The following is a 27,569-nucleotide window of genomic DNA, read 5'->3' as shown; positions in this document are numbered from 1 at the left end:
CTAGGGAAGAACACTGGAGTGGGTTGCCATTTGCTTCTCCAGGGGATCTTCCTGACCCAGGGATTAAATAGAAGTCTCCTGCCTTGGCAAGTGCGTTCTCTACCACTGAGCCACCAGGGAAGCACCGAGAATTATGTACCTACTCAAAAAAATGACATCTCAATAACTTCACTCTCCTTTCTCAATATTAGTTTCCCTTATCTTCCTTCCTCATAAAACCTCTGATATATTTATATATCTCCTCAAGTATTACTAACACACTGGAAAAAGCTCTAAACTTGTGGACAGAAAAGACCTAAACTTCTGCCGAATTCACCATTTGGTTAGTGTTTAACACTGAACTTCTTTATTTGTAAGACATATGAATAATTATTGGGCACTTACTATATGCAAGACACTGAACTAGGAGCTTGGAATGTCAGGTAAACACAACTGATAAGGTTCCTGCCTGTGTGCAACTTAAATTAAGTACACATTTCAAACAAACAAGCAATTAGCTGAATAACCATAAGCATGCTATGTGCTACAAATAAGGAAACCAACCTTGTCTGGGAGAAATTAAACAAACAAAGCTTCCTGAAGAAAGTAATAGTAAGAAGACAAAAGAAGCTACTCCATGCAAGATTTTTAAAAATACTGATTGACACACGGTATTTAATAAGCTTTATTTAAAAATTCTTTTTATAAAGCAAAGAACCACCTTTAAGATAACAACTATTAACCAAGGAGAAGGAGAAGATAGGGGACACCAATTCCAAGTAAGGAGGACCCAAGGCCTGAATGAGCTTGAGCTTCTGAGAACTGCAACAGACAGGCATAAGAAGTCCAATGAGAAGGTCATGGCAAGAAAACGGGGACAAGAAGAGGCTGTGTATAAATGGCTGCCAAATCATGCAGATCTTAATAGGCAGATTAAGGACATATAGTTTAGCACAAGAGACATACGAAATCACTTTGGATCCAGTATAACCAAATGGTTTGGAAGAATTCAAGGCAGTAAACAATGAAGAGCTGATGGTAGTTAGAACCTGGGTAAGGCAAGAGCCCTTTATAAAAATAGTAGATGGGTCTGTCACAGTAGATGGGTGCAGAGACGGTAGCAGCAGTATCTTGTAACAGACTATATAGTGCAAAGGAGGAAAACAGAAATGACTTCTGGGTTTAGCAATTAATAAGCCAAGAATGCCACTTAGTGAAATCGAATACACTGAAGGAAGAGCAGGCTTGGGGGTGATGGGGAGAAGAGGAGATCATGAGCTTGATTTGGACATGTTCAGTGTCTGCTGCCCATGAGAACCCAGAGAGGTAACCCTCTGGCTTGCCTTAAATGGTTATCATGATGATGTTTTTATTGTATACATAAATTATTACTAAAAATTTTAAACTGTTATCTCATACTATAAAGTCTACAGAAACATAAATGTATTAGAAACTGCATCCTAGCTCAAGGTCCCTCTCAGCTTCTAAATTAAAATCAGAGAACTAGAGGGACAAGGAATAATTGTAAGATTGGCAGCTCAAGTAAATTTGGAGTAGGAAGAAAAAAGCTGATTCTTTTCCTTACTTACAATAAGGGAACTAGTTTAACAACTTCCATCCATTTATCTAAGGGAATGTTTCTGAGTCTCAAAGGAAGAATCATGAGTTATCAAGACTGGGTACCATATTAGTTTTCTTTTGATGTGTAAGAACTTACTGCCAAGTTAGCAGCTTAAGACAACACCCTTGATTACCTCACAGCTTCTGTGGATCAAGAGTCCAGGCACGGATTAATTAGGTCCTGTGCCCAGGATCTCACTAGGCTGAATGTAAGGTGCTAGTCAGGGTTGCAACCTTATCTGAGGCTGGCGGTCCTCTTCTGAGCTCATTCAGGGTGTTGGCAGAATACAGTTCTTTGTCGTTATAGAACTGAAGTCTTTGTATTCCTGCCAGCTACTGGACAGGGGTCACTCTCAGCTCCCAGAGTCCACCTCATGTTCTTGCCACAGACCCCACTCTTCTCACAATTAGGTTTTCAAGGGTAACATCTGTACTACTTCTGGCCCCTTTAAAGGACTCACTTGATTAAGTCGGGCCCACCAAGGATAATCTCCCTTTTGAGTAACTCAAAGACAAATCATTAGGATTTTAATCATATCTGCAAGGGATGATATTCCATCATAGTCACAATCTGGCTCAAACACAAGAGGAGGAATTATAAATGTCATGTGTCACTGGTGTCAGTTTAGAGTTCTGTAAGAACTCTAAATATCAGTCAGATACCTGTAATATCAGTGAGAATATCAGTGAGAATATCAGGAAATGTATCAGTAAGATACCTGTAATAAAGATGTAATTCAAAGTAGAAAGCCACTAACCAAAAAAAAATTACAAAGAGAGAAGACAAAAGATATCATTATATCCCATCATAAAAGTGATAAGAGATTAATAGGTGATTTCTAAAAAAAAAAAAAGACACCCAAGAATTCTGGGTAACACTGTATGTACAGAAGCAGGACTTCCCAGGAAGAACACAGGCTCATGTACTATGAAAACCTGCAGTCCTGAAAAAAACCAGTGAATTAGGAAGTAGCCTGTAAACTGAATACTCATATCCAGAAGTAGGGAGACCTTAGAGTTCAGAGGGGCGGGACGGGGGGGGGGGTGCGGGGAGTGTTATTTTGTTTTAAATAAAGTAGACTACACATCCACCAAAATGGAGAAAACTTAACAGCCTTATACAATCACATTAGTGAGAATGTAGAATAATGTAATTTTCATACAATTTCTCATTAATTTCTGTAATTGTAAAATGCCTGTTAGTTATCTTCTAAAGAGAGATACATGAGTAGCTCATGACTCAGCAATTCCACTCCTAGGCTAATTCTCAAGAGAAATCAGCGCATAGGTACAAAATTCTTCACAGTATATTAATGTATCACAGCTGCAAAGTGGAAATGACAAATGTTAACAGAGCAAATGAATAATTTGTCCTACAATCATACAACGGAATATATAGCAATAAAAATAAACTGTACCTTCAATAACATGAATGAATCTCCAGACATGATGTTGAACAAAAGAAGATACGTAAGACACTGTTATGATTGTATTTATAGAGAGTGAAAGAACCGGCAAAACTAAGTGACAGCATTAGAATCACAATTGTGGTTGTCCTGTGGAGGTGAGGCTGATTGGGAAAAAGCATGGGAAAATCTCCCGGGTACTGGTTACATGACTCTTCATATATGTCAAATTTTGTATGTATATTCAAGATAAGCATATTTCACACACTTCAGTGTAGGTACAGTTGTTGTTTAGTCACTAAGTTGAGGCTGACTCTTTGCAACCCCATGGACTATGGCCCACCAGACTCCTCTGTCCATGGGATTTCCCAGGCAAGAAACAGAAAGGATTCAGTTCTTAGGCTCACATGTTATAGACAATTTCTGTTTATATAATTTACATGATTACTGTAAAAATATCTGAGGCAGTGACAAATTTCGAAGTGTGAAATAAAACAATTATGGCTAAAAACTAAGCAAACACCATCTAAAATTGAGCTAGTTATTCCCCTTGGGGCATTGTGTATTTACCACAAAATGTCTTGGAAGTGAAAGTGAAGGAAAAAAATAAAAGAACCATACTGACTGATTCAGGGATGACAAAGGAATCCAATTGCTTAGGAAATAAGACCAAATTCTGTGTCTATTCTGAGGAAACTACATCTATTACATTAATCAGAGTAAACAGATTTGAAATGATAGCAACCACTCAGATACAAAAGAATATTTGTGGCAGGAGATCTTCTCTTGAAAAAAAATTTAAATGACACATTTGAGAGGAGTTGGAATTATTGATTCCAATGGATTCCAGAAAGAGTCAAAGAATCTAAAAGGGTAGATACTCAATGAGTGAATGGTTTGTCCCATTCACAGCCTCACTTGGATCAATTCTCTTTCTGCAGCCATGTGGTGGGAAATATTGTCCACACGTGGCTCATTGCTCAGCTTCTAGGACAAGTCAAAAACTCCCCTTTCAGATTAGCTGTAATTGTTTTTTTGTTTTTGTTTGTTTGTTTGACTTTGTTTCAGGCATACAGTTTGTTGTTTTTAAGAATTTGCGTTGTTTTCAATAGATCGTTTCAATTTATTTTCCTCAATGATACTAATTTGAGCCCTCTGCTAGCTCTAGGATATTTTAAGTTGACTTGTTAGTAAATCATGATTTAGAGTATAACTTTTTCATTTTCACAAGTAGCAAGGCAATGATTTCAAATTGGAAGAAAGAGGAAGGCAAAACAACAAGGTACATAAAACGCTGCCGAATGCTCATATCTAAAGTCATTACTTCATGAATAGAAGGCATGTCCACTACATTTTAGCCTCTTTATTTTGCTATATACTAATCAACCTAAATTATTTTTGTAGTAAAATTCAGACTTAGTGACACTGAAGATCAAAGTAACTTTGAAGAGAAATGGCTACTTTCATGATGGCCATATTTATTTCGGGGGAAATAACTAGGAAGAGCAGATCACTATAGAGTCACTAAGCACTGCCCTCTTGGTTAGATACATGTGAATGCCACTTAACATTATAAGATTGGGATGATCACCAAGTTAAACATGGTTTCTCAAGTCTTTAACTAAAAGGGCTTTTATCCAAAAAAAAAAAAAATAGAAAAGAAGCAAAAGAGGACCATTATAGATTTTACTAGAATTTCTTTGTCCATTAGCATGCTTATTCAATCATTAATTTTACAAGAATTTATTTTTTGAGTATCTCCCATATATGAAGAATGATGCTAAGTGCTGGGGTGTGGGGCAGGGGGGAGTGCAGATATAGATAAATTAACAATAACTAACATTTATTCAGTATTTAGTATGTGCCAGGCACAGTGTTTAGCCACACATATTAACTCTTTTTATCCTCACTATGGCCCTATGAGGTAGATATATTTACAGTTTGTAGAAAATAAAACTGACATACAAAGGAGCTAATTTGCCCAAAGTCACCCAGATAGGAAACCTGCTATAGAGACCATACTCCTAGTTCTCAGACTCAGAACAGAGAGTGACTGCGAGGCTAAGACTCAAGAATCCAGAGGTTTGGGCAGAATGAGAGTCAGAGAAGTCATTTAACTTCTTTTTACAATTAAGACAACTAGAAAGTAACTTGTACAGAATTGAAAAAGCAAGTTATTAAGAAAGATAGATAGTAGCTTGATTTTAATAGCAAAAATAGAGGATATATCTGGAAACAAAAATTAAAGACTTCCTATTCTTCAGAGACATAGAAAGGGCACCAAAGTTAATAGATCAGTTAAATCCTAGAAAGGAGAAAGCAGTATGTGGAATTTAAAAATAGAAAGAAGAGGAGGGAAGGGGGGAAAAACTTTAACTCCATTACACTTAGAGAGGGGAATGGTAATGGTAATCAAACATGCTGAAGGCCTTAATCACCAGAGAGTTGATAACAGATTAATACAATTAGTTAGGTTAGCTAAGGTTAGACAGATCCAAACAAAACTAAAAGAGAAGCATGAAAATATGTATTATAAAAAGCGATCTTCGCCCCTAACACTCCATAAAAACCACTTCTCTTCTTGTACTTCTATCTTACAACAAATAACATCATAATCTACCCAAGTCACCAGATTGGAAAACTGGGAACCAAGCCTATCTATTGCTCAAACTCCACACAGAATGAATCCTGTCCAAATGACTCCACCTCGAAATTAGCTTTTGGATCTACTCCCACCTCTCCATCCTCCCTGCTACCACCCTTCTAAAAAGCTGGCATAATCTCCTATAAGCTCTCACCTGGAACAGCGCCATAATGTGCCTTCTTGTCTCCAATCTCACTGCACTGATGCTCTTCCATGAGCCACCAGAATACTTGTACTAAAATGCAGATTTGATTAGGTGACTCCCCTGCTTTAAATCCTTAGAGGACTCCTCATCACTCACAAGCCTCCCTGCTGTCATACCAGGTCCCTTGAGATCTGCCCAACTGTCCCCCTTGACTGGGTCCAACCTTCCCTTTGTGCTTCAACCACAACAAAACACCTCCATCTCCCTGAAGCTCTCACACAGCTGTGTGTTGTTTTACATCCTCTCCCTACCTGCAGTGAGTGCCCTTCCCCTGGTCAGTCCAGTGAACTCATCTTTTCAACTGTTCTTTTTTTAATATTTATTTATTTACTTTGGCTCCATAGGGTCTTAGTTGCGGCAGTGGGGGCAGCCCTATGGCATGTGCAATCTGAATCCCCTGTCCAGGGAAGGAACCTGAGTCGCCTGCACTGGAAGGTGGATTCTTAACCCCTGGACCACCAGGGAAGGCCATCCAATTTCAACATAAAGATTCCTCCTTTGTAACAGCTTCTATGGCTATCCCAGGAATGTTCTGTTTTCTCCTCCATGCTCCTCAAGGTACTTATTTATGAAAACTGTTTGCATGTCTTGTCTTCCACAGCTCCAAGAACTCTTCTACATGCAGACGTTCTAGGAGCAGCGCCTAAAATATGGTTGGCCTGGAAATGTTGACTATGTTGTCACCTCTGACACATCAATTACCAGAACCTTAAGAAAGAGGCAAGGTCAGAGTACTGCTGGCTTCATTACATGGATGAGTAATCTGGGGCTCAGAAACGTAAAATACCTTGCTTGGTAAAAGCAAGGTGAGTACTAAGTACTCCTTCCACTAAACAAGAATGCTCCCATAGCTACTCAAAGCACAAACAGCCGTACCAATATTCCACATATGAACCTCACTAACCAACTGAACAGGGATATGTAAATGAGCTAACTGGTGCTGAAATCAGACATTAATGTGCAAACAAACAGGGACTTATTTGAGCTAAGTGGGCATGAATATGCAAATGAACTGGCTGCAGTTCAGTACATGTCATCACAATTCTAGGAATGAACATCCTATATTATGACTATTACAATATTCATGTAGCATTCAGAAAGACTATCATATATTACTGTAATATGGGCTTTTCGAGTTTAAAATTGTGGTGAAGCCAACAGTGACTTGATGTATATTTTCATCCACACCACAATGACAAGCTGGAAATCCAATGTGAGTACACACAACTCTGCCACCTCCATACAGAAGCAAGCTGCCATCTGCAGCCTGAGCTGAACAAGGGACTTTGGAATCGGCTGGGCTGGTCCTTCATGATCCAGGTGCTGCCAGGATCTCCAGCCAAAACTACTGTACAGTCTGATACAATACCGTTACCACAATTACATTTAAAAGTTATTTTTTTCCTCTAGGATTTTTAATAAAGTGGCAAGGCTCTACTGCTTGAACACCACTCAGAAAATCCAGTATGTGATTATATTTAGCTTTTGGTCTAGTATAAACTTTTATATTCCTATCACCACCAGCACACCACTGGTTTCTATCAATTCTTCATCTCTTAATTGCTATGATGCACACAGCCATTCACAACAGCTTTGGTATCCTTTCTGTTATCTCTGGTTCCCAAAAGTTATAAATTATAATCAGTAGAGGTCTGTATATATGAACTGATTTCCTTAATTAAAGAAAAAGTTATATCCAATTAATGTTACAAAACAAGAAAAGCCTATACTCTCACATTTACGTGACTTTATCCCTCCATGCCCACTGCCTGAAAGGCCCACCCCTTCCTTCTTTATCTGGAAAGCTACTTTTCATTCCTCATAAGCAGTTCAAACCTTAAATACTTGCAAAAGTCACGCTGCCTTTTCCAGAGCTTGTACACACATTTCAGCTACATACATATATACATACAGTTCCATCACAGCACGCGTCACAGCACTACGATCACGTGCTTGTACGTTGAATTAACTGGAACATAAGTAGAGCTGCAAGTTATAGAGAATCCAACGATTAGCGACAAACAAGACTGCTGCTTCCTCTTTCATCGAGAAGTCGGGGTGGGATGGTGGCTCTGGTCATCAGAGTGTAACACTCCGTGGGACCAGAAACCTAAGCTCTTTTTCACTTGCTGCCCAACCATCCCTACAGTGCGGCCTCACCCACGTGGTCTAAGATGACTCCCCACCACACTTCATTCATACTGTGTATGTGTGAACATCTTCACACAGTACACACGCACCAGGCTGGGACAGAAGAAGAGTCTTCTCCTTCCCTTTAAACATAAGACCTGAAGTTACACACATCACTTGCACTCACATTCAGTTGGCTAGAACTATGCTTCCCTAGCTGGCTGCAAGGAAAGCTTAGACATGTTTATATTTGCAGGTAGCCATATGTACGGCTAAAAATTAGGGGCTGTATCAATATAGAACTAATGCTGGGAGACAAATGCCAGTCTCTGGGACACATTCACAGTCCCTTTATGTTTTTTTACTTTAAAAGGCAAAACTCAAAACCTGGTTCTGTTCCTCATGGTATCCTAAAAGCCTAGTGACGTGTCCAGTACAAATACACATGATAAATCTGTACCAATTCAATAAATCAACAGGAAATCCTAGAAAACACAGCAAGAAAAATTACTCAGCCATTAAAAAGAATACATTTGAATCAGTTCTAATGAGGTGGATGAAACTGGAACCTATTATACAGAGTGAAGTAAGCCAGAAAGAAAAACACCAATACAGTATACTAACGCATATATATGGAATTTAGAAAGATGGTAACAATAACCCTGTGTAGGAGACAGCAAAAGAGACACTGATGTATAGATCAGTCTTATGGACTCTGTGGGAGAGGGAGAGAGTGGGGAGATTTGGGAGAATGGCATTGAAACATGTATAATATCATGTATGAAACAAGTCACCAGTCCAGGTTCGATGCACGATACTGGATGCTTGGGGCTGGTGCACTGGGACGACCCAGAAGGAGGGTATGGGGAGGAAGGAGGGTTCAGGATGGGGAGCACGGGTATACCTGTGGTGGATTCATTTCGATATTCGGCAAAACTAATACAATATTGTAAAGTTTAAAAATAAAATAAAATTTAAATAAATAAATTAATTAAAAAAAAGGAGAACAGCAGCTGACTTAAAGTTAGGTTCTGACACCCAGATGTAGGATGAGAGAGAGGAAGATGCAGGTCAGTGGGGAGGGAGCCTTCCTGACTCCAAAGTTGTCCTCTCATGAACTCCATAAGGTACAGACCTAGTTCAATAATCATTCACAGCTTCAGCAGGGGCATGGAGTTTCAGTGAAATGGTGCAGGCCTAAAAAAAAGAATCCAGCTATCGCAGAAAACTCCAATCTGGTTTAGACTTCCCAACAGTAGCATTACACTGCAATGTATGATTGTGTCTCCAGAGACCTAGAGGGCTTTAAAAAAATTATATTTCTACTCTTAATGAAATGTATAATATATGTGAGAGTGCACTTGGCATTTGTATGGTTTTAAAAATAATAAGACTAGCATGAGCATTTCCATCATGGAGCTTAAGAAACACAACACTCCTGTTCTCCTTCAAGGCTCATGTGCTCCTCTCTTGGATCATATACTCCTCCATCTTCTCCAGAGGTGATCCCTTTCCTAAGTTTTATATTAATGCCTCTATCTTACCTTCTTTGCATTTTCATTACATAAGCAGACGTATGCCTAAAGAAGATACTATTCATTTCTGACTGCTTCTGATCTTCATGTAGATGGAATTAAGCCTATACACAGTCCTATGTGACTGCTTCTGAGATCCAACAAAACTAATGCAGAGCAGAATTCACTCTTTTTCATTGCTATTTACTATCCCTCCACTAGGAACCATGGCTATACCATGATTTATTAATATATTTCCTTTCTCCAGTCTATGCCATTTGTTTCCAGTTTTCTGTTATTCAAACAATGCTGCTATAAACATACTTGTCCACGAGTTTTCCCTTTCACATGAGTTCTCTGCCCACCAAAAATGTATTTTCCTAAATGATATGAGGTTCAAATCCAATGTGTTTTCTTTTTTTTCCTTTACAGGTTCTCAATTGTCTCACCACTCATTACTGGTAAGTCTGTCCTATCCCTACAAACCTATGATACCCTCTCTCTCCTGATATCAAATTTTCCTTTGGTTAGGCCTCTGCCTCTGAGAGTTGCTGGTTCCCTCGGGTGCCCCAGAGAGGAAGGGGAAAGAAGCAGATGGAGAAAGGGTCTAAGCGGGGGAGGGGCTGACCCCCAGCCTCAATGAGCCAAACCATTGCCACTTCATCTCTTTTCTGTACCAAACTGGGAAAGAAGACACAAACAGACAACTGGCTCTGACTGAGAAATGAGTTTAAAAGCACTGGGTTGTGAGTTCCACAGCGCTTTCTTGCATTAAAAACCGACTGCTTTATTTTCTAGATGTCATACTGTGCGCATGTTTACTTCAACTTCTGAATTTTTATATCAGATCACTTTCGATAAGGTAATTTCTACTAGTATGTCATTAGTATTACATTTTGAAAATATAATATTACCTTATGAATCGTGTCTTATTGAGACAATGATAAACTTGTTATATACAGCATTTAGTTCCTAATAACTACTTTCCTCACTACATACCATAAATGTTTGTGGTCTTCTCTATCTTCTAAAAGAGCTCAGGTCCAAATGAGCTGCATTGTAAAAACTACTGGAGTGGTCAAAATGCAATTTCTTATGGTCCTAAAGAAAGTCTAAGAAAATAAGGAACAGCAGCAAGCTGCTATCTCCACATTATTAAAAAATTAATATGAACCAAATGATGAAAAATATGACGGAAGCTAACTTTCAAAATTCTGTTGCTTCACGTTAGAAGTTTTTGGTGTAGTTTTTTCATACTTTGGTTTAAAAAAAAAGTTTAACTGAAGTATAACATAAATAGACATGCATATGTATGACTTTTAAAACTCAAATATATATATATCTCATTTAGCAGCATTTCCCCTTCATTCCTATTTGTATGGATGAATAAATAAATGGGTAGAACAAAAGCTTTTTTAAAATACAGTTATATGTCATCAACTAGTTCTGCATAATGACCAAGGACCCTTTGTCAAGAGTGAGTTTCTTAGACTTTACTAAATGAGGCTTTGCAATGGCCTCTTTGTACTCCCCTGTTTCATCTCCTCCATGGTTCAGCTACCAGTGATTTGTCCACTATGTAGAAAGGATGGGGTATGAACTAGACTTATTCAGAAAATAAATACCTATATACTAAATCCACAAAAACAAAATAATTTTAAATAAAATACCTACATTCCATAGATTAAGGCTAAGAGTTGGTACACTCAATAACAGTCGTGGCATAAGAACACTTTTATTTTCTACAAGATTTGAAATAACGCATTTGTCTGCTCATGACCTGAGGAAAGTACATTTATTATAATACTTCTTCTTAGGAACAGACGAAGAAATTAGCACTTATAAAAATTTGATTATAATTTCATTATGAGACAAATCTTACCTATAAGTAAGTTATGATCTGTCTTTTTAAAAAGTATTAAATACCCCAAAGGAGGGGGAATCAATTTTCATATACTATTTTAGAACTTAAAACAGAAGAGCTAACTATAACAGATTAAGGTTATTTTGAAATAATTATATGCAATTTTAACCAAAAAAAGTACTTTTTTTTTAACCCATGTCACCTGCATATTGTTACTGAGTTATTAACAAAGTCATTAAGCAAAATTTTAAAGACTACAAAGAATTTTCTTATCAGATTTTAGAATATAAAGCTTTACAAGTTCTTGTATTTAAGGCTGTGGAACAAAAGAGTGGTATGAGTATAAAATCACTGTGCCTCACTTCAGCCAAAATGTCCCTGAAAATGTATGCATAAGTGAAATCTTGCTTTAAATGTTCCATTATAGAAGAGCTTGCTACTTAGGAGACTCTTATTATAAATTCTCTGTGAAAAGGATAATCAACTCATGGTTAATCTATTTCAAATATTGCCTTACCTTAAGGCAAGGCGCCTCCAAGCAGATTAATTACATACAACATTATTAAGTATTCACAACCCCAGTTACCAACAACCCATTAGAGAGAAAAACTCAGAAAATTCAGGTCAGGTCAGTGTAAGAGCCCACTTTTCCCTGATGCCAGTACTTCTGTATTTACTATGTAAAGCAAATCCTCTTAGAGAAGTCAATTCTCAAGTGGTTGGAGCTTTACAGACTATTTCAATGTCAGGGCCATAGAAATGCTACTCATTAAACTAATGGGAATAAAACTAATACTCTTAAAGGTGATATAACTGAGAACAAATAGAAGCACTAAGTAGCCCCAGGACACAGAAGAAACTGGAATCAAAACTGAGCATACATTTCAACCTGTTAATGTACTCTACCCACTCGTGAGTTCTAACATCTTTAAAAATGAACACAGACAAATCACAGAACTACAAGTCTGTTTATTAAAACCCCCCACTGCTGCTGCTGCTGCTGCTAAGTCGCTTCAGTTGTGTCCGACTCTGTGCGGGTTTCTCAAATAAGTAAGCTTGAACCTACATCTAAGATTTGAGGATAGAGGCCTCCTCCTCCATCATGTATTTTCTAAGTGCCTGATTCCAGTCAAGCGCTGTCCCGGGCCGTGGAACACACTACCAATGCTTGCATTCTGAGGGAAGTGTAGAAAATTAACAAGTTAACCACTCACTGACCAGAGGAGTACTAATACATCTTTTGTTACCCAAATATTATTGACCGGAGTGTTTCAAAATTCACACAGAACAAATCGCCAACCACAGGCATTAGTAGCTTCTGCAAAAAATCGCCAGTCAATAATGTGTTAAGAAGATGTATATATTTTTTTTAATGTATCATGAGGAAAATAAAAAACCTGCTGAGATCAAGAATGATAGGATGCGAGAAGGGGAGACAGGATGCTGGAAGGGATCGGGAAACAATGATGAGATTTGGGCAGGACACACAGACTTGGAAGTCAGCTGTATTGAGGCCGCAGGCAAAGCTTGGTTTTGGCTGAGCTCATCTGGGGAAAGGCCACACAGGGAGCACGGGAGAGATTCCAGGACCAAATCGGGAGACACTCCACGGAGGAGCCCTTGAGAAGACTCAGAAAGAACACGAGAAAGAGAAACGGAAAACAGCTGCTGAGAGAGGCAGTGAGAGGAACGCAGAAAAGCAAACACAAGATCTGCCAAGATGGAGGTCACTGGTGACCTTGAGGAGAGCTGACCCAGAGAAACAACGGGAGTGCAGGGGAGGCGAAAATGAGGGATGGGGGTGTGGGGGCGCAGCTCCCTTCAGTCTGCAACAATCAATTGTTTTAAACACCATTTTAATTTCAATCAATTATAGCTATTCTAATTTTTCCAGAGTTTTAATATCTAATTTACCAGTCATAATATCCCCCTAAAAGAGTCAGAAATGATAACAGCTCTATTTTTCAAATGAGAGGACCGAGGCACAGGGGACTGATTAATCACAGAGCTTATTTTGGTCATGGGCTGCAGTGAGTATTTTGACTTTTTTTTAACCCTCATGAGATAATGTGTTCATCAGTTATCTTATTCTCCTGAAGAATCACGCACTAAACCTGAGATGCTATATTCAAGCTAAACATTCATTAAAATGAGTATCTTTCTAAGCTACCACATGGCTGCCTAAGTGGAACAATGAACCAGTGAAGAGGCTCAGAACAACAGGACGTCTGTGATTAACGGAGACACATACACAAGTTTGATTTCCACCTGTTACCCTGCACACTTGGAAATCGCACCCCCACCTCCTCAGCCCAATTGCCAAAAGCAGACTATATAATGAACCATCTGTACCCTGACAGTTAGAGCCAATTGAGATGGGTTGATGGTACCAAAGAAATCTCATTTTTTTATTCTTTTCTTCCCCCTTGTGGGTTGTTAGGTTGGGTAACATTTTTAATTGCGTGATGAATTGGAAGTGTTGGCAGGAACTAAACTTTTTGTCAGATTTGAGCTTTTTAATGTTACTTTGATGGTCTTTTACCATGCTCCTACAACAGAAGGAAGAGCTGACCTCATGAACCAAACCACTGCAGCTACGTGGTGCTAAGAGAAGTGACGAAAATCTCCTGCCAGTCTCTCGTGATGTGACTGAACTATTCAGCTACACCTTTTCAGGGTAAGCTGAAACGTGGATCTCACTGTGGTCCTTGGACCAGTCAGATTAACAGAATAACTGAGCAAGAATGACTGTTTTTAATGGAAAATAGGTATGACCCCCCCACACACAACTTTTTTCCCTGAAATATTAAAAGCACTCTTCAGAGAAACTCTGACTGCTAAATGAAACACTATCAAACTTGTATAATAATTGGTCATGTGATATTGTCTCTCACCAAGCATGTGATGTATCAGTTCAGTTCAATTATTTTTTAATGACTATTGTGAACATGGTCTAGCTAGCTAGTCTCTACCTGTAACCAGAGATAAATGCTCCTGTTTGGCTCAATACAGGTAAGTACAATAGACTGTTGCTTGAAAGTTCCATATTTCAATTAACTTTTTGAAAGAGGGCAAGTTCCTAGTCAAGATTATGATGATTCTTCAATTAACCATCCTCGCAGAATAAAAGTCCTCTGTAATTTAACTGGATTTTAGTGTTTTTCAATTATACACAGCAATGCTGTCATAGGCCAGACAGCTCAAGGGCAATATTTGTACTTAATAAAGCCATGTATAACTGCAAAGGACAAAAACGTATCTATGTATAGTCTCTACTTCCACCTAAACTTAAAAGCTAATGGAAACCGAGGAAGCTGATAACGGCTGTCAGTGGTCCCGTCTCCTTCGGGACCCCTAACTTCTCAGTGGTAAGCTGTCCATCCTACTTTAGACCTCTGCCATCCATATTCCTCCTGGCAGTGAGCTAGTCAGTCTTTATCGAACATTTACTATATCGGGCACTGTGCAAAGCACAGGAAATAAAGAAGCATTTCCTTCCCAGAGCTTATACTTCAGTGGCAGACTCAAACAGTGAGCATTAAGCCACACTACGGTGCAGAAAGTGATCAGAAAGGGAACACTAAATATGTGAGCACACAGCAGGGGGAATGAGCTCAGAGAGAGGTAGAAAGAGAGTGTGTTTGTGGTTTTTTGGGTGGTAGGCAGGAAGTAAGTTAGGGAGAGGAGGGACCAGCAGGGTAAATGACAAATTTAAGTAGGAAAGGTAAGTAGCATTTAGCCCAATGAGGAGACAAACAGAATGTATATGAAAACTCTACACTGACAGAACTAGTAATAACAACATTTGAGGAGGAAGGCATTAGAGTTACTATATGCCAGGCACTTTCTTAACACTGTTCACAGCTTAACTCACCTAACTTTCATAACAACCTCATGGGGTTATTTTTATCCCCATTTGGAGATAAGCAGAGGCATAGAGCTTCTGAAGCTAGGAAATCAGGAGCTAGGTTTGAAATGTGGGCAATATGGGCCCAGAATCCTCTACTCTTCATTGATCGGCTATTACTGTCTCTCAAGAGATCATGGACCACGAATGGGGAGGAGGGCAGAGAAAATCCTTCCACATGGCTAGAGCAGACTGCTTACTCACTGTGCTTACTATCTAACCGAAAAGAAGAATCTAGTGCATACTTACGTGTACTCAGTCATGTCTGACTCTGGACCTCAAGCACTGTGGCCCCCCAGGCTCCTCTATCCATGGGATGTTCCAGGCAAGAATACCAAAGCGGGTTGCCATTCTCCTCTCTAGGAGATCTTCCCGACCCAGAGATCATATACTAGAAGCCAGGTGGAAAGGAATTATATGGGTAAATTTAACCTATTCCTTAGGCCCCAACTCTGAATTCACGAATGAACTCTGTGATGAAAGGTGGAGATACAGAAGATCTCTCTAAACCTAGATGACTTGCTACATCCTCTACCTGGCAGTTCAATTATCATCAGTCCTACAAGAATGTGTGTTCCAAAACTACCATTGCCTCCCAAGCTTTGCAGTCCATTCTACATTGCTAGGAGGTCTCTGTCTGCAGAGGTCTAGATCGCCTTCTCCTTCACTCCTTGTCTGACCACACAGCAGGTTACTCCTTCACTTATTCCAAATCTAACTACTCTCCATACTCCTCCACTTCAAGACTCCAAGACACACCCTTCATGTTTTCTAGAACATATAGCAGTACTTTAGAACTAAGTAAGATGCTGGTAAGCTAATGTCCTTTTCCTTATATCCTGAAACATATTTCTAGGTTTTTAATTCTAGAAATTAAATCTAAAGAATCATTCCCTTCCCTCAACAAACTTAGCAATTTATGCCTAACATCTGCTTAGCTGTTGACCACTGACTGTCTGATATTGCTTGGTTTCTGGAGGGGTTTCTTTGTTTGCTGTTGGCGCACCATGGGCATCTGAACTCCCCAACTAGGGATCGAACCTGCGTCTTCTGCATTGCAAGGCAGATTCCCTGATATTGATATTCCTCCCTTACTTTCACAACTGGATCTTCAGGCTCTTATCTTATTTGTACCAGACAACTTCCATCTCTTTCAGTGCTTGTGTGTGTTGCATTTAGCAGGCCTCACGAACCTTCCTTGACTGATCACATTTCCCGTGATTAGCATCCTTTTGATCACAGGGGAAAAAAATGTTATTGGCGTGATTTTTTTTTATTTAATTAAATTTACTTATTTATTTTCTTAAGTATTTTCTTCTTCAGATTTCAACTATTTGGTAACCACACCTAAGTATCAAATATCCTGTGTATCAAAGCTATGTCAGCACACACTATTTAAAGACATCCTTCTTCCCTTTTCCAAATCTCAAGCATTCCTGTGATACTCCAGAAAGTATTGAAAACAATAATTAAAATAACCATGGCAGCCACAGAAGACGGGCGTTCCTCTAGACAGTGACTGGAATCATGTCCGTCATCTTTAAGCAAGAGGGAACTGCCCTCCTTTTCTTTGCACTTTGAGCTCCCACTTGAATGGTGGCAGGTCTATAAATCCTGCAGCTATAGTAACAGTTTTAGCTGCTTGGCGGCAGAAGCTGGGAAATGATAGAAGAAACAGATTACCAAGTCTTTAAATCTTTGCTATTGTGAAAGAATCCTATGAATGCAGACCTCAAATTCACATGCTATAAACACTTCAGATCTTCCTCCAGAAAATGACTTTTTCCAGGGAGGGTCAGTTACCCACCTTGAAGTTCTCCGCTCCGACTGTACAGCTCCCTTCTCTGTTCTCTCAAGTAGGCACTCATGCTGATGGCATGGGAGGAGGATTCGAACCTGCAATGAAACGCAGCAAAAAACACACAGTGAGGGAGTAACCAAATAGGTGGTGTCCAGCTACGTATATCCCCAAAGTAACCTACTCCATCCGTGGGATGCTCACTAGTGCTCCATGACCAAGATGTCCTGATCCAGGGCAGGCTGCCATGGATCGTGATTTGTGAATGGTATTCCTGGCGAAATGCTCTTCCAAGACAGAATTTGGATCTTCTGCTCATTATTGATTTCAACTGATACAACTTGATCTCTTGCAACTTTCTTTTGTCTTCAGATCCCTCGCCAAGATCCCTACACGCAATCCACACAAGCATCTCATAAAGTCATTCTGACTTTCCTCCTATGCAACCCAAAAGCCTTCAGTGGCTGCCAGCTGCCACCACAGAAATACTGGCTCCTCGGAGCTGAACTCTTGCCCTTCCAACTAGTGACAGGATGAGCACAGTGGGCTCTTTGAAATGATGTTAAATAGCTACACCAGAGAAACAAGACATCTGCAGTCTCTCCGTAACAGCCCTCAAAAGCCATATACCTTCTAAACAGTTGTCAGAATTCTTACCTGCCACCTGCCACATAAAATACTTTGAAAAATACCAAGCTACACAATGTCTGTTCATATCTCCCCAGGAACGGTTTCAGAGACTAGAAACATGGTGGATAGGTTCGTGATCTAGAACATGTCTTTAAAAGCTAAAACGACAAGAACGTGAATAAAAACAGAAACAAATCATAGTCTTCAAAGTAACTTGCAGTGGGACTTCCCCGGTGGTCCAGTGGCTAAGACTCTGGGCTCCCAATGCAGGAGGTCTGGACGTGATCCCTGGTCAGGGAACTAAGATCCCGAATGCCACAGGGCACAGACAACAATAAATAAATAAAAAGGCACCAATTTCTTTAACTAAAAAGAAAAGGTAAAGGCATTGTTCATTCACTCACTCATTCTTTAAAAAATAACAAAGAATAACTTGCAGATATGGGACAACAACAAACAGGAAAAATTATGATTATATCAAACAGTAAATTCTTAGATGTGCTAAGAAATCCCATTTCAAACCTGAGGCATTCAAAGCCAGGATAACAGGCTGACAGGAGAAATTCTTCTAAGAATTATAGCCACTCAGGGGTAAAAACAGTGAAAGAGCATCAGTGATGATGGGACAGGTTTCTGGTCACAACAAAGGAGCCTCAATATTTTCTTAATTATGCCTTCTTTATCCATTCTTTGACAAGGAAGATGAATACCAAGATGAATGTCAGTGTGAGGGAAACACTTGAGTCACTTGATCCTTTCTCTGCACCCTGCCAAGAACTGAGAGGGCACGAATAGCCAGAGGGAAGACAAAGGGCAAGGTACTTCAAAAGTGCCACCTGCCAGTCAAGAGTTGACAAGAAACCACTGACCTCCAAAAAGCACACTGACAGCTACTGATCAGAAATGGCAAAGGGCAAAAAAAATACTCGGGCAAAGACTACAAAGGCACACGGAATACCATAAGAGAAGACTTAAATACACCCAATTAACCTTGGCTAGGGGCAATTAACGGAGAAGGCAATGGCACCCCACTCCAGTACTCCTGCCTGGAAAATCCCATGGACAGAGGAGCCTGGTGGGCTGCAGTCCATGGGGTCGATAAGAGTCAGACATGACTGAGTGACTTCACTTTCACTTTTTACTTTCATGCACTGGAGAAGGAAATGGCAACCCACTCCAGTGTGCTTGCCTGGAGAATCCCAGGGACGGGGGAACTTGGTGGGCTGCCGTCTATGGGGTCGCACAGAGTCGGACACAACTGAAGCAACTTGGCAGCAGCAGCAGCAGGGGCAATTAAAGACAGCAATAAAGTTCCTCATGGATGTGATAAGAACAGAGGACGTGCCAGAATCTGAATCATTTATGACCTGATGTATTTTTACTACTTGGGAATCCTTTTTGTGTTTGCAACAAGCCACAGATTGATACAATTTTACAGTAAAAGAGGCAAGAAGGATTATCCAGTCTCACCTAATTTTACAGCCAAAGGCATGAGGGGCCATTGAGACAGGAGAACAGCCCTGACTCACACGACTCATTAATGGTGGAACCAAAACAAGAAACAGGAAGATCTGTAAGAATGGCCTAATTCTGTGTGAGTGATGAGTTTTCAGTTCAGTTCAGTTGCTCAGGCGTGTCCCACTCTTTGTGAGTCCATGAATTGCAGCATGCCAGGCCTCCCTGTCCATCACCAACTCCCGGAGTTCACTCAGACTCACGTCCATTGAGTCGGTGATGCCATCCAGCCATCTCATCCTCGGTCGTCCCCTTCTCCTCCTGCCCCCAATCCCTCCCAGCATCAGGGTCTCTTCTAATGAGTCAACTCTTCGAATGAGGTGGCCAAAGTATTGGAGTTTCAGCTTTAGCATCAGTACTTCCAAAGAACAACCAGGACTGACCTCCTTCAGAGTGGACTGCTTGGACCTCCTTGCAGTCTAAGGGACTCTCAAGAGTCTTCTCCAACACCACAGTTCAAAAGCATCAATACTTCAGTGTTCAGCTTTCTTCACAGTCCAACTCTTACATCCATACATGACCACAGGAAAAACCATAGCCTTGACTAGACGGACCTTTGTTGGCAAAGTAATATCTCTGTTTTTTAATATGCTATCTAGGTTGGTCATAACTTTCCTTCCAAAGAGTAAGTGTCTTTTAATTTCATGTCTGCAATCACCATCTGCAGTGATTTTGGAGCCCAGAAAAATAAAGTCTGACACTGTTCCCACTGTTTCCCCATCTATTTCCCATGAACTGATGGGACCAGATGCCATGATCTTAGTTTTCTGAATGTTGAGCTTTAAGCCAACTTTTTCAGTCTCCTCCTTCACTTTCATCAAGAGGCTTTTTAGTTCCTCTTCACTTTCTGCCATAAGGGTGGTGTCATCTGCATATCTGACGTGATTGATATTTCTCCCAGCAATTTTGATTCCAGCTTGTGCTTCTTCCAGCCCAGCATTTCTCATGATGTATTCTGCATATAAGTTAAATAAGCAGAGTGGCAATAGATAGCCTTGACATACTCCTTTTCCTATTTGGAACCAGTCTGTTCCATGTCCAGTTCTAACTATTGCTTCCTGACCTGCATACAGGTTTCTCAAGAGGCAGGTCAGGTGGTCTGGTATGCCCATCTCTTTCAGAATTTTCCACAGTTTATTGTGATCCACACAGTCAAAGGCTTTGGCATAGTCAATAAAGCAGAAGTAGATGTTTTTTTGGAATTCTCTTCCTTTTTGCATGATCTAGCGGATGTTGGCCAGAGGAGGCAATGGCACCCCACTCCAGTACTCCTGCCTGGAAAATCCCATGGACGGAGGAGCCTGGTGGGCTGCAGTCCATGGGTCACTGAGGGTCAGACACAACTGAGCAACTTCACTTTCACTTTTCACTTTCATGCATTGGAGAAGGAAATGGCAACCCACTCCAGTGTTTTTGCCTGGAGAATCCCAGGGACGGGGGAGCCTGCTGGCTGCCGTCTTCGGGGTCACAAAGAGTCGGACATGACTGAAGTGACTTAGCAGCAGAAGCCGTATCAGATGTTGGCAATTTGATCTCTGGTTCCTCTGCCTTTGCTAAAACCAGCTTGAACATCAGGAAGTTCACAGTTCACATATTGCTGAAGCCTGGCTTGGAGAATGTTGAGGATTACTTTACTAGCGTGTGAGATGAGTGCAACTGTGTGGTAGTTTGAGCATTCTTGGCATTGCCTTTCTTTGGGATTGGAATGAAAACTGACCTTTTCCAGTCCTGTGGCCACTGCTGAGTTTTCCAAATTTGCTGGCATATTGAGTGCAGCACTTTCACAGCATCATCTTTCAGGATTTCAAATAGCTCACTGGAATTCTATCACCTCCACTAGCTTTGTTCATAGTGATGCTTTCTAAGGCCCACTTGACTTCACATTCCAGGATGCCTGGCTCTAGGTCAGTGATCACACCATCATGATTATCTGGGTCGTGAAGATCTTTTTGGTGCACATCTTCTGTGTATTCTTGCCACCTCTTCTTAATATCTTTTGCTTCTGTTAGGTCCATACCATTTCTGTCTTTTATTGAGCCCATCTTTGCATGAAATGTTTCCTTTGTATCATTAATTTTCTTGAAGAGATCTGTAGTCTTTCCCATTCTGTTGTTTTCCTCTATTTCTTTGCATTGATCACTGAGGGAGGCTTTCTTATCTCTCCTTGCTATTCTTTGGAACTCTGCATTCAGATGCTTATATCTTTCCTTTTCTCCTTTGCTTTTTGCGTCTCTTCTTTTCACAGCTATTTGTAAGGCCTCCTCAGACAGCCATTTTGCTTTTTTGCATTTCTTTTCCTTGGGGATGGTCTTGATCCCTGTCTCCTGTACAATGTCATGAACCTCAGTCCATAGTTCATCAGGCACTCTGTCTATCAGATCTAGGCCCTTAAATCTATTTCTCACTTCCACTGTATAATCATAAGGGATTTGATTTAGGTCATACCTGAATGGTCTAGTGGTTTTCCCTACTTTCTTCAATTTAAGTCTGAATTTGGCAATAAAAAGTTCATGGTCTGAGCCACAGTCAGCTCCCAGTCTTGTTTTTGCTGACTGTATAGAGCTTCTCCATCTTTGGCTACAAAGACTATAATCAATCTGATTTCGGTGTTGACCATCTGGTGATGTCCATGTGTAGAGTCTTCTCTTGTGTTGTTGGAAGAGGGTGTTTGTTATGATAAGTGCGTCCTCTTGGCAAAACTCTACTAGTCTTTGCCCTGCTTCATTCCGTATTCCAAGGCCAAATTTGCCTGTTACTCCAGGTATTTCTTGACTTCCTACTATTGCATTCCAGTCCCCTATAATGAATGAAAAGGACATCTTTTTTGGGTGTTAGTTCTAAAAGGTCTTGTAGGTCTTCATAGAACCGTTCAACTTCAGCTTCTTCAGCATTACTGGTTGGGGCACAGACTTGGATTACTGTGATATTGAATGGTTTGCCTTGGAAACGAACAGAGATCTGTAATTTTTGGGATTGCATCCAAGTACTGCATTTTAGACTATTTTGTTGACCATGATGGCTATTCCATTTCTTCTAAGGGATTCCTGCCCACAGTATAGATATCATGGTCATCCAAGTTAAATTCACCCATCCCAGTCCTTTTTAGTTTGCTGATTCCTAAAATGTCGACGATCACTCTTGCCATTTCCTGTTTGACCACTTCCAATTTGCCTTGATTCATGGACCTGACATTCCAGGTTCCTATGCAACATTACCCTTTACAGCATCGGACCTTGCTTTTATCACCAGTCACATCCACAACTGGGTATTGTTTTTGCTTTGGCTCCTTCCCTTCATTCTATTATTATGCAATAATAACAAACGTGTAATGATTTAAGTTCATTTACTCACTTCCAATAACTTATGTTTTCCAAAACCACAATTTCAAGATTGGTTAAGTGTCTAAAAATGCTTATGTGGTCTGATGTTCACAGTTAGGGGTGAGGGGTGACAGTATGAAATCTAAACACCTTGCTTTTGGCAATATGCATAGAGTGAAAATGGTCAGCTGAGCTTCAGGAGGGAAGAGGAGGATGAGGAGGGTTGGAGGAAGGAAGGCAGGGGAGGGAGGAAAGAAAAGGCCTAACAGGAGAAGGCAATGGCAGCCCACTCCAGTACTCTCGCCTGGAAAATCCCATGGACGGAGGAGCCTGGTAGGTTGCAGTCCATGGGATCACTAAGGGTCGGACACGACTGGGCGACTTTACTTTCACTTTTCACTTTCATGCATTGGAGAAGGAAATGGCAACCCACTCCAGTGTTCTTGCCTGGAGAATCCCAGGGACGGGGGAGCCTGGTGGGCTGCTGTCTGTGGGGTCACACAGAGTCGGACACAACTGAAGTGATTTAGCAGCAGCAGCAGCCACAGTAGGCCTTAGGCAGCACCTGAGGCAGTCTTAGCTGCCTCCATCAACCACCTTTCTCCCATGATATCTTGCTTGCTGGCACAGCCTTAATTTTATCTGGGCATCTGTGTCCTCCGTCCCTCTTCACTCAGCAGGAAGCTCAGGGGAAGGGGCCCCCTCTCCAGCTGGAGACCTCTTACCAAAGATAAACTCTGACTGCTTTAAAGACAGTCACCATGGTCTCCTTCCCCTTGCCAGTGACTGGTTCAGGAATGGGCTTGCAGAGGGGCTTTGCCCCTGGCAGAAAACATGAACAAATGGATGACTAACCACTACTCATGAATTAAAAAGGATTTGAAATGCTAAAGCCATTTCAGAAGGCAGTTCCATGGCGTCTTAAAAAGTTAAAACACAGTCCTACCATGTGATCCAGCAATCACGCTCCGGGGCGTTTACCCAAATGAGTCAAATACGGACACTGACACTAAACCCTGCACACGAATCTGTATCACAACTTTATCCATGACTGCCAGAAGCTGGAAGCAACCAAGATGTCTCTCAATGACTGAAAGGGAAAACTGTGGTACGGTCACAAAACTAGTATTATTTAGCAACACAAAAGATGCCACAAAAAGACACGGATGAACATTACATGTGAAAGAAGCCACTCTGAAAAGACTGGGTATTGTCTTTAAGACCTTCTAGAAAGAGCAAACTACAGAGACAGTTTAAAAACAAAAAAAGATCATTCATTTCTAGGGGTTCGGCAGTAAGGAAAAGGAGGAGGAATGAGTAAGTGAAAAACAGGATATTTAGGACAGTGAAGTTACTCTGTTAGATAGGATAATGGTAGACACATGACATCATGTATTTCTCCAAACCAGTGCAACTATATAACACAGAGAGTGAATGCTAATATAACAAAGAACTTTAATAATGATGTATCAATGTTGGTTCCTCAGTGTAACTAATGTGCCACGCCTAAGCAAGATGTTAATCAGAGGAGAAACTGTGGAGCAGAGGAACATAAGGAAAATCTCTGTACATAAGGGAAATCAATTTTTCTGCAAATCTAAAATGGCTATAAAAAATTAAGCCTATTAATTTAAAAAGAAAAAGATTTGTGGGATGAATCACACAGTTTCCTTGACACCACCATTTTTACTGGAGTGGGACTGAATGCAAAGAGAAAAGGAAAGGACCGAGTCCTTGATGACACTGTATTGGTGAATTGAGGAATCCTCTACAGTCACACTTACGTGTGAGGTAATAACCTTCTTACAAGTTAACCTATTCACTTGGGGTCCTATGTTACTTGCAGACTAAAGCATTTTAACTCCTACTGCAAACAACCTGTGAATAAAACTGTTTTTTTTTGTTTGTTTGTTTTTAAAGAACAAATTCAATAAACAGAGTGGATTTTACTACAGTCTGGGCACAGGAAATCTGCTCTCCTCAAGACTCCAAAATAAATGAACTGTTGAAACCTTCCTTAATGATTAAGAACTCTATGAATACCTGATAGAAAACAAATCTCAAAAGTGAATCAATAGAGGATACTGGACTTCCAAATATTTAAAAAGTAGGAATTCACAACATTGGGATGTATTTCTGTACTCACTTTACATGCTCAGATATGATCTTTTAAATATCTATTAATCCTCACAAGAACATAGGTTAGCCAAGATTTAAATCCTGTTTCTACCACTTGCTAGTTATGTGACCTTATGTAACTTAACTTAAAGAACTTAACCTCTTATGTGTCAAGTTTTAAATTTTAAAAAAAAAAACTGAATTTTGGAATCAAGTTTATAGAAAAGATACAAAACGGTACAAAGAGCTGCTGTATACCTTTCACCCCAAACCCTCCCTAATGTTAATGTCTTACATAATTGCAGAACATTTTGTTGCATCTAATAAATTAACATGGGTATGATATTGAACTACACACTTCATTTGAATCTCACAAAAATTTTCCACTAATAATCTTTTCCTGTTCCAGGATACCACACTGCATTTAGATCATGTGTAATTTTGATAGACTTCAGTTTCCAATGAGCTTTTTCTTTACCATGTATGTTGTTCAATAATCCCCTCTGACTAGGGCTGAGCAGAGAAAGTCATTGACCATGAGAATGAACCACACCATACCAGTAGTGTTTGGTAGGCTTTGTTTCCCACAGCACTGTTAATTCAGGGGAAGGGCTGGCTTCGCTCCCAGGATGGTGTAAGTTGTCTCCTGAGAAGCTTAAGAGCTGATTTTGATTGGGAGTCCCTTCATGGCCTCCACCAATACCATGCACTCATGGTACTATCACCAAGTATTTACTTGTCGGTCTTCTTTACTAAATTGTATGTGTCTAAGCCATGAAATTAAAACACGCTTACTCCTTGGAAGCAAAGTTATGACCAACCTAGATAGCATACTGAAAAGCAGAGACATTTGCCAACAAAGGTCCGTCTAGTCAAGGCTATGGTTTTTCCAGTGGTCATGTATGGATGTGAGAGTTGGACTGTGAAGAAAGCTGAGCGCCGAAAAATTGATACTTTTGAACTGTGGTGTTGGAGAAGACTCTTGAGAGTCCCTTGGACTGCAAGAAGATCCAACCAGTCCATCCTAAAGGAGACCAGTCCTGGGTGTTCATTGGAAGGACTGATGCTGAGGCTGAAACTCCAATACTTAGGCCACCTCATGTGAAGAGCTGACTCATTGGAAAAGACCCTGATGCTGGGAGGAACTGGGGGCAGGAGGAGAAGGGGACGACAGAGGATGAGATGGCTGGATGGCATCACCAACTCGATGCACATGAGTTTGGGTGAACTCTGGGAGTTGGTGATGGACAGGGAGGCCTGGTGTGCTGCGATTTATGGGGTCACAAAGAGTTGGACACAACTGAGCGACTGAACTGAACTGAAGGAGTCAGTGCCTCAACTTTTTTTTCATGTGTAAAAGAGCATGAAAAATAGTACCCACACCCATAAGATTTTTATATGAATGAGTAAATGAGATAATCCTTGAAAATAGCTTTATGCCTTGGCTAGCACTTAGTAAGGACTCAGAAGTATTAACCACTACTCTTGCTGCCCAAATCTGATATAATCTGAATTAAATTATGATTAATTGAGACTCTCCTGAGAAACCCATTTATCACAGTGCCTGGTACATAGTAAGCACTGAGCAATGGTAGCTGTTACTGTTATTACTATTAATGTTAATAATTATATTAACTATTAGCTGTTACCAAGTGACACTAACTTATGACCTGCTGAGGAGGGTAGTTGGTCATAATAAGGAAAAAAGAATGTCCACATTATTCTTTTATTAATTCAAGTAAAACCCAATACTACTTAGCTAGCTTTATGACTTTATTAACAAAGGTTGTTTCTTGGCACTTGGGGCCTTTGCAAAGGCTAAAATACTTCATTTCCTTTCATTCCATATAAAATTCCCCAGAAACAAGAGGGGAATTTCTCATTTTATATAAAAATACCCAGAAATGAATTCTAGAAATTATTAAAAGTTTTAGATAGTCCAGCAACCATAGTCCAAAATAGCCACTCCTCTTACAGAAGACGAAAGTACACAAAATTGAATATATATATTTAGTATATAAGAGGAATATATATTGCTACCATAATTCTTTCAAAGCAACTTTAACTGCATGAAATAATGACTGTTAATAAAGTAGAAAACCATTCAACTTGGATCTAACACATCTGAACATCTATCTTACCAGCAGGGAGATACTTACTTGAAAAGAGAATTTTTTGGCCTTTGAGGTTTCTTCTTGGCAAAAAAGGCTGCACAGTCGCGTCCACTGCTGGCATAACTGAGCTGCGCTGATGGTTCAGAGGCTGTACGTGTATTTTTCATATCCAAGTACTCAGTCAACAGCATCTGTACAAGCAAATAAACAGCTTAAAATTAACATGCACCTTTACGATATGCAGTTTTAAAACCATGAAGACCTAATTCTAAAACCTCCTTGACTAAGAAGGGTATTAACCTAGCTATTCATTATTTCTAGTAGTAGACCTAAGGAAAGATTCATTATGTTCCAAAAGTCATGGATTTGCTACCTGTGCCTAAAACTGAGAACAGGGTATAGTGGGCATTTGCACGTGGGGGTAAATGGGAAGTTTTTATTGAGGGTCTACTATGTGTCAGGCATGAAGTTGGGTGAGTCAAGCAATATACTCCTGCGGTCATAATTTAAGCCTCATTATTCCAAATTATAGTAGCATCAGCAGTAATGCCGTAATGTTTACTGAGCGCTTACTACGTTGCAGGCAAGGGGCTAATCCATTTAGATGTGTTACTTCATTTAAAGAACAAAATCTTATCAGGGAGGTCAGTTCTCAGAACATAGACAAGGAAATGGACCAGCAACCTAAAACACCTGCCAAGCAGGCCAGCGGAGGCCACAGTGGACTAAGTGGTCTTGACCCGCAAATAATCTTGAGGGCCACTACTCATCTTCAGAGCTTCAAAGCAACAAAAGCAACAGGGTT

The 27,569-nt window shown here is 40.2% G+C and overlaps 1 protein-coding gene across 2 annotated transcripts in view; it reads right to left on the bottom strand.

Annotated features, from left to right (window-relative positions):
* EXOC4 (exocyst complex component 4) overlaps nt 1–27,569 on the bottom strand; it is an 803,152-nt gene that overhangs the window by 551,834 nt on the left and 223,749 nt on the right. For both annotated transcript variants that reach the window (XM_070369027.1, XM_070369029.1), the window contains exons 8-9: nt 26,810–26,955; nt 17,077–17,165 (exon numbers count right to left, since the gene is read on the bottom strand). In XM_070369027.1, the coding sequence (XP_070225128.1) occupies nt 17,077–17,165; nt 26,810–26,955 (235 nt within the window). The remainder of the gene's footprint in view (nt 1–17,076; nt 17,166–26,809; nt 26,956–27,569) is intronic.

This window comes from Bos mutus, chromosome 4 (assembly GCF_027580195.1).
Source record: "Bos mutus isolate GX-2022 chromosome 4, NWIPB_WYAK_1.1, whole genome shotgun sequence".
In the NCBI taxonomy this organism is placed as follows: Eukaryota; Metazoa; Chordata; class Mammalia; order Artiodactyla; family Bovidae; genus Bos; species Bos mutus.
This window is presented reverse-complemented; position numbering and strand designations above follow the sequence as displayed.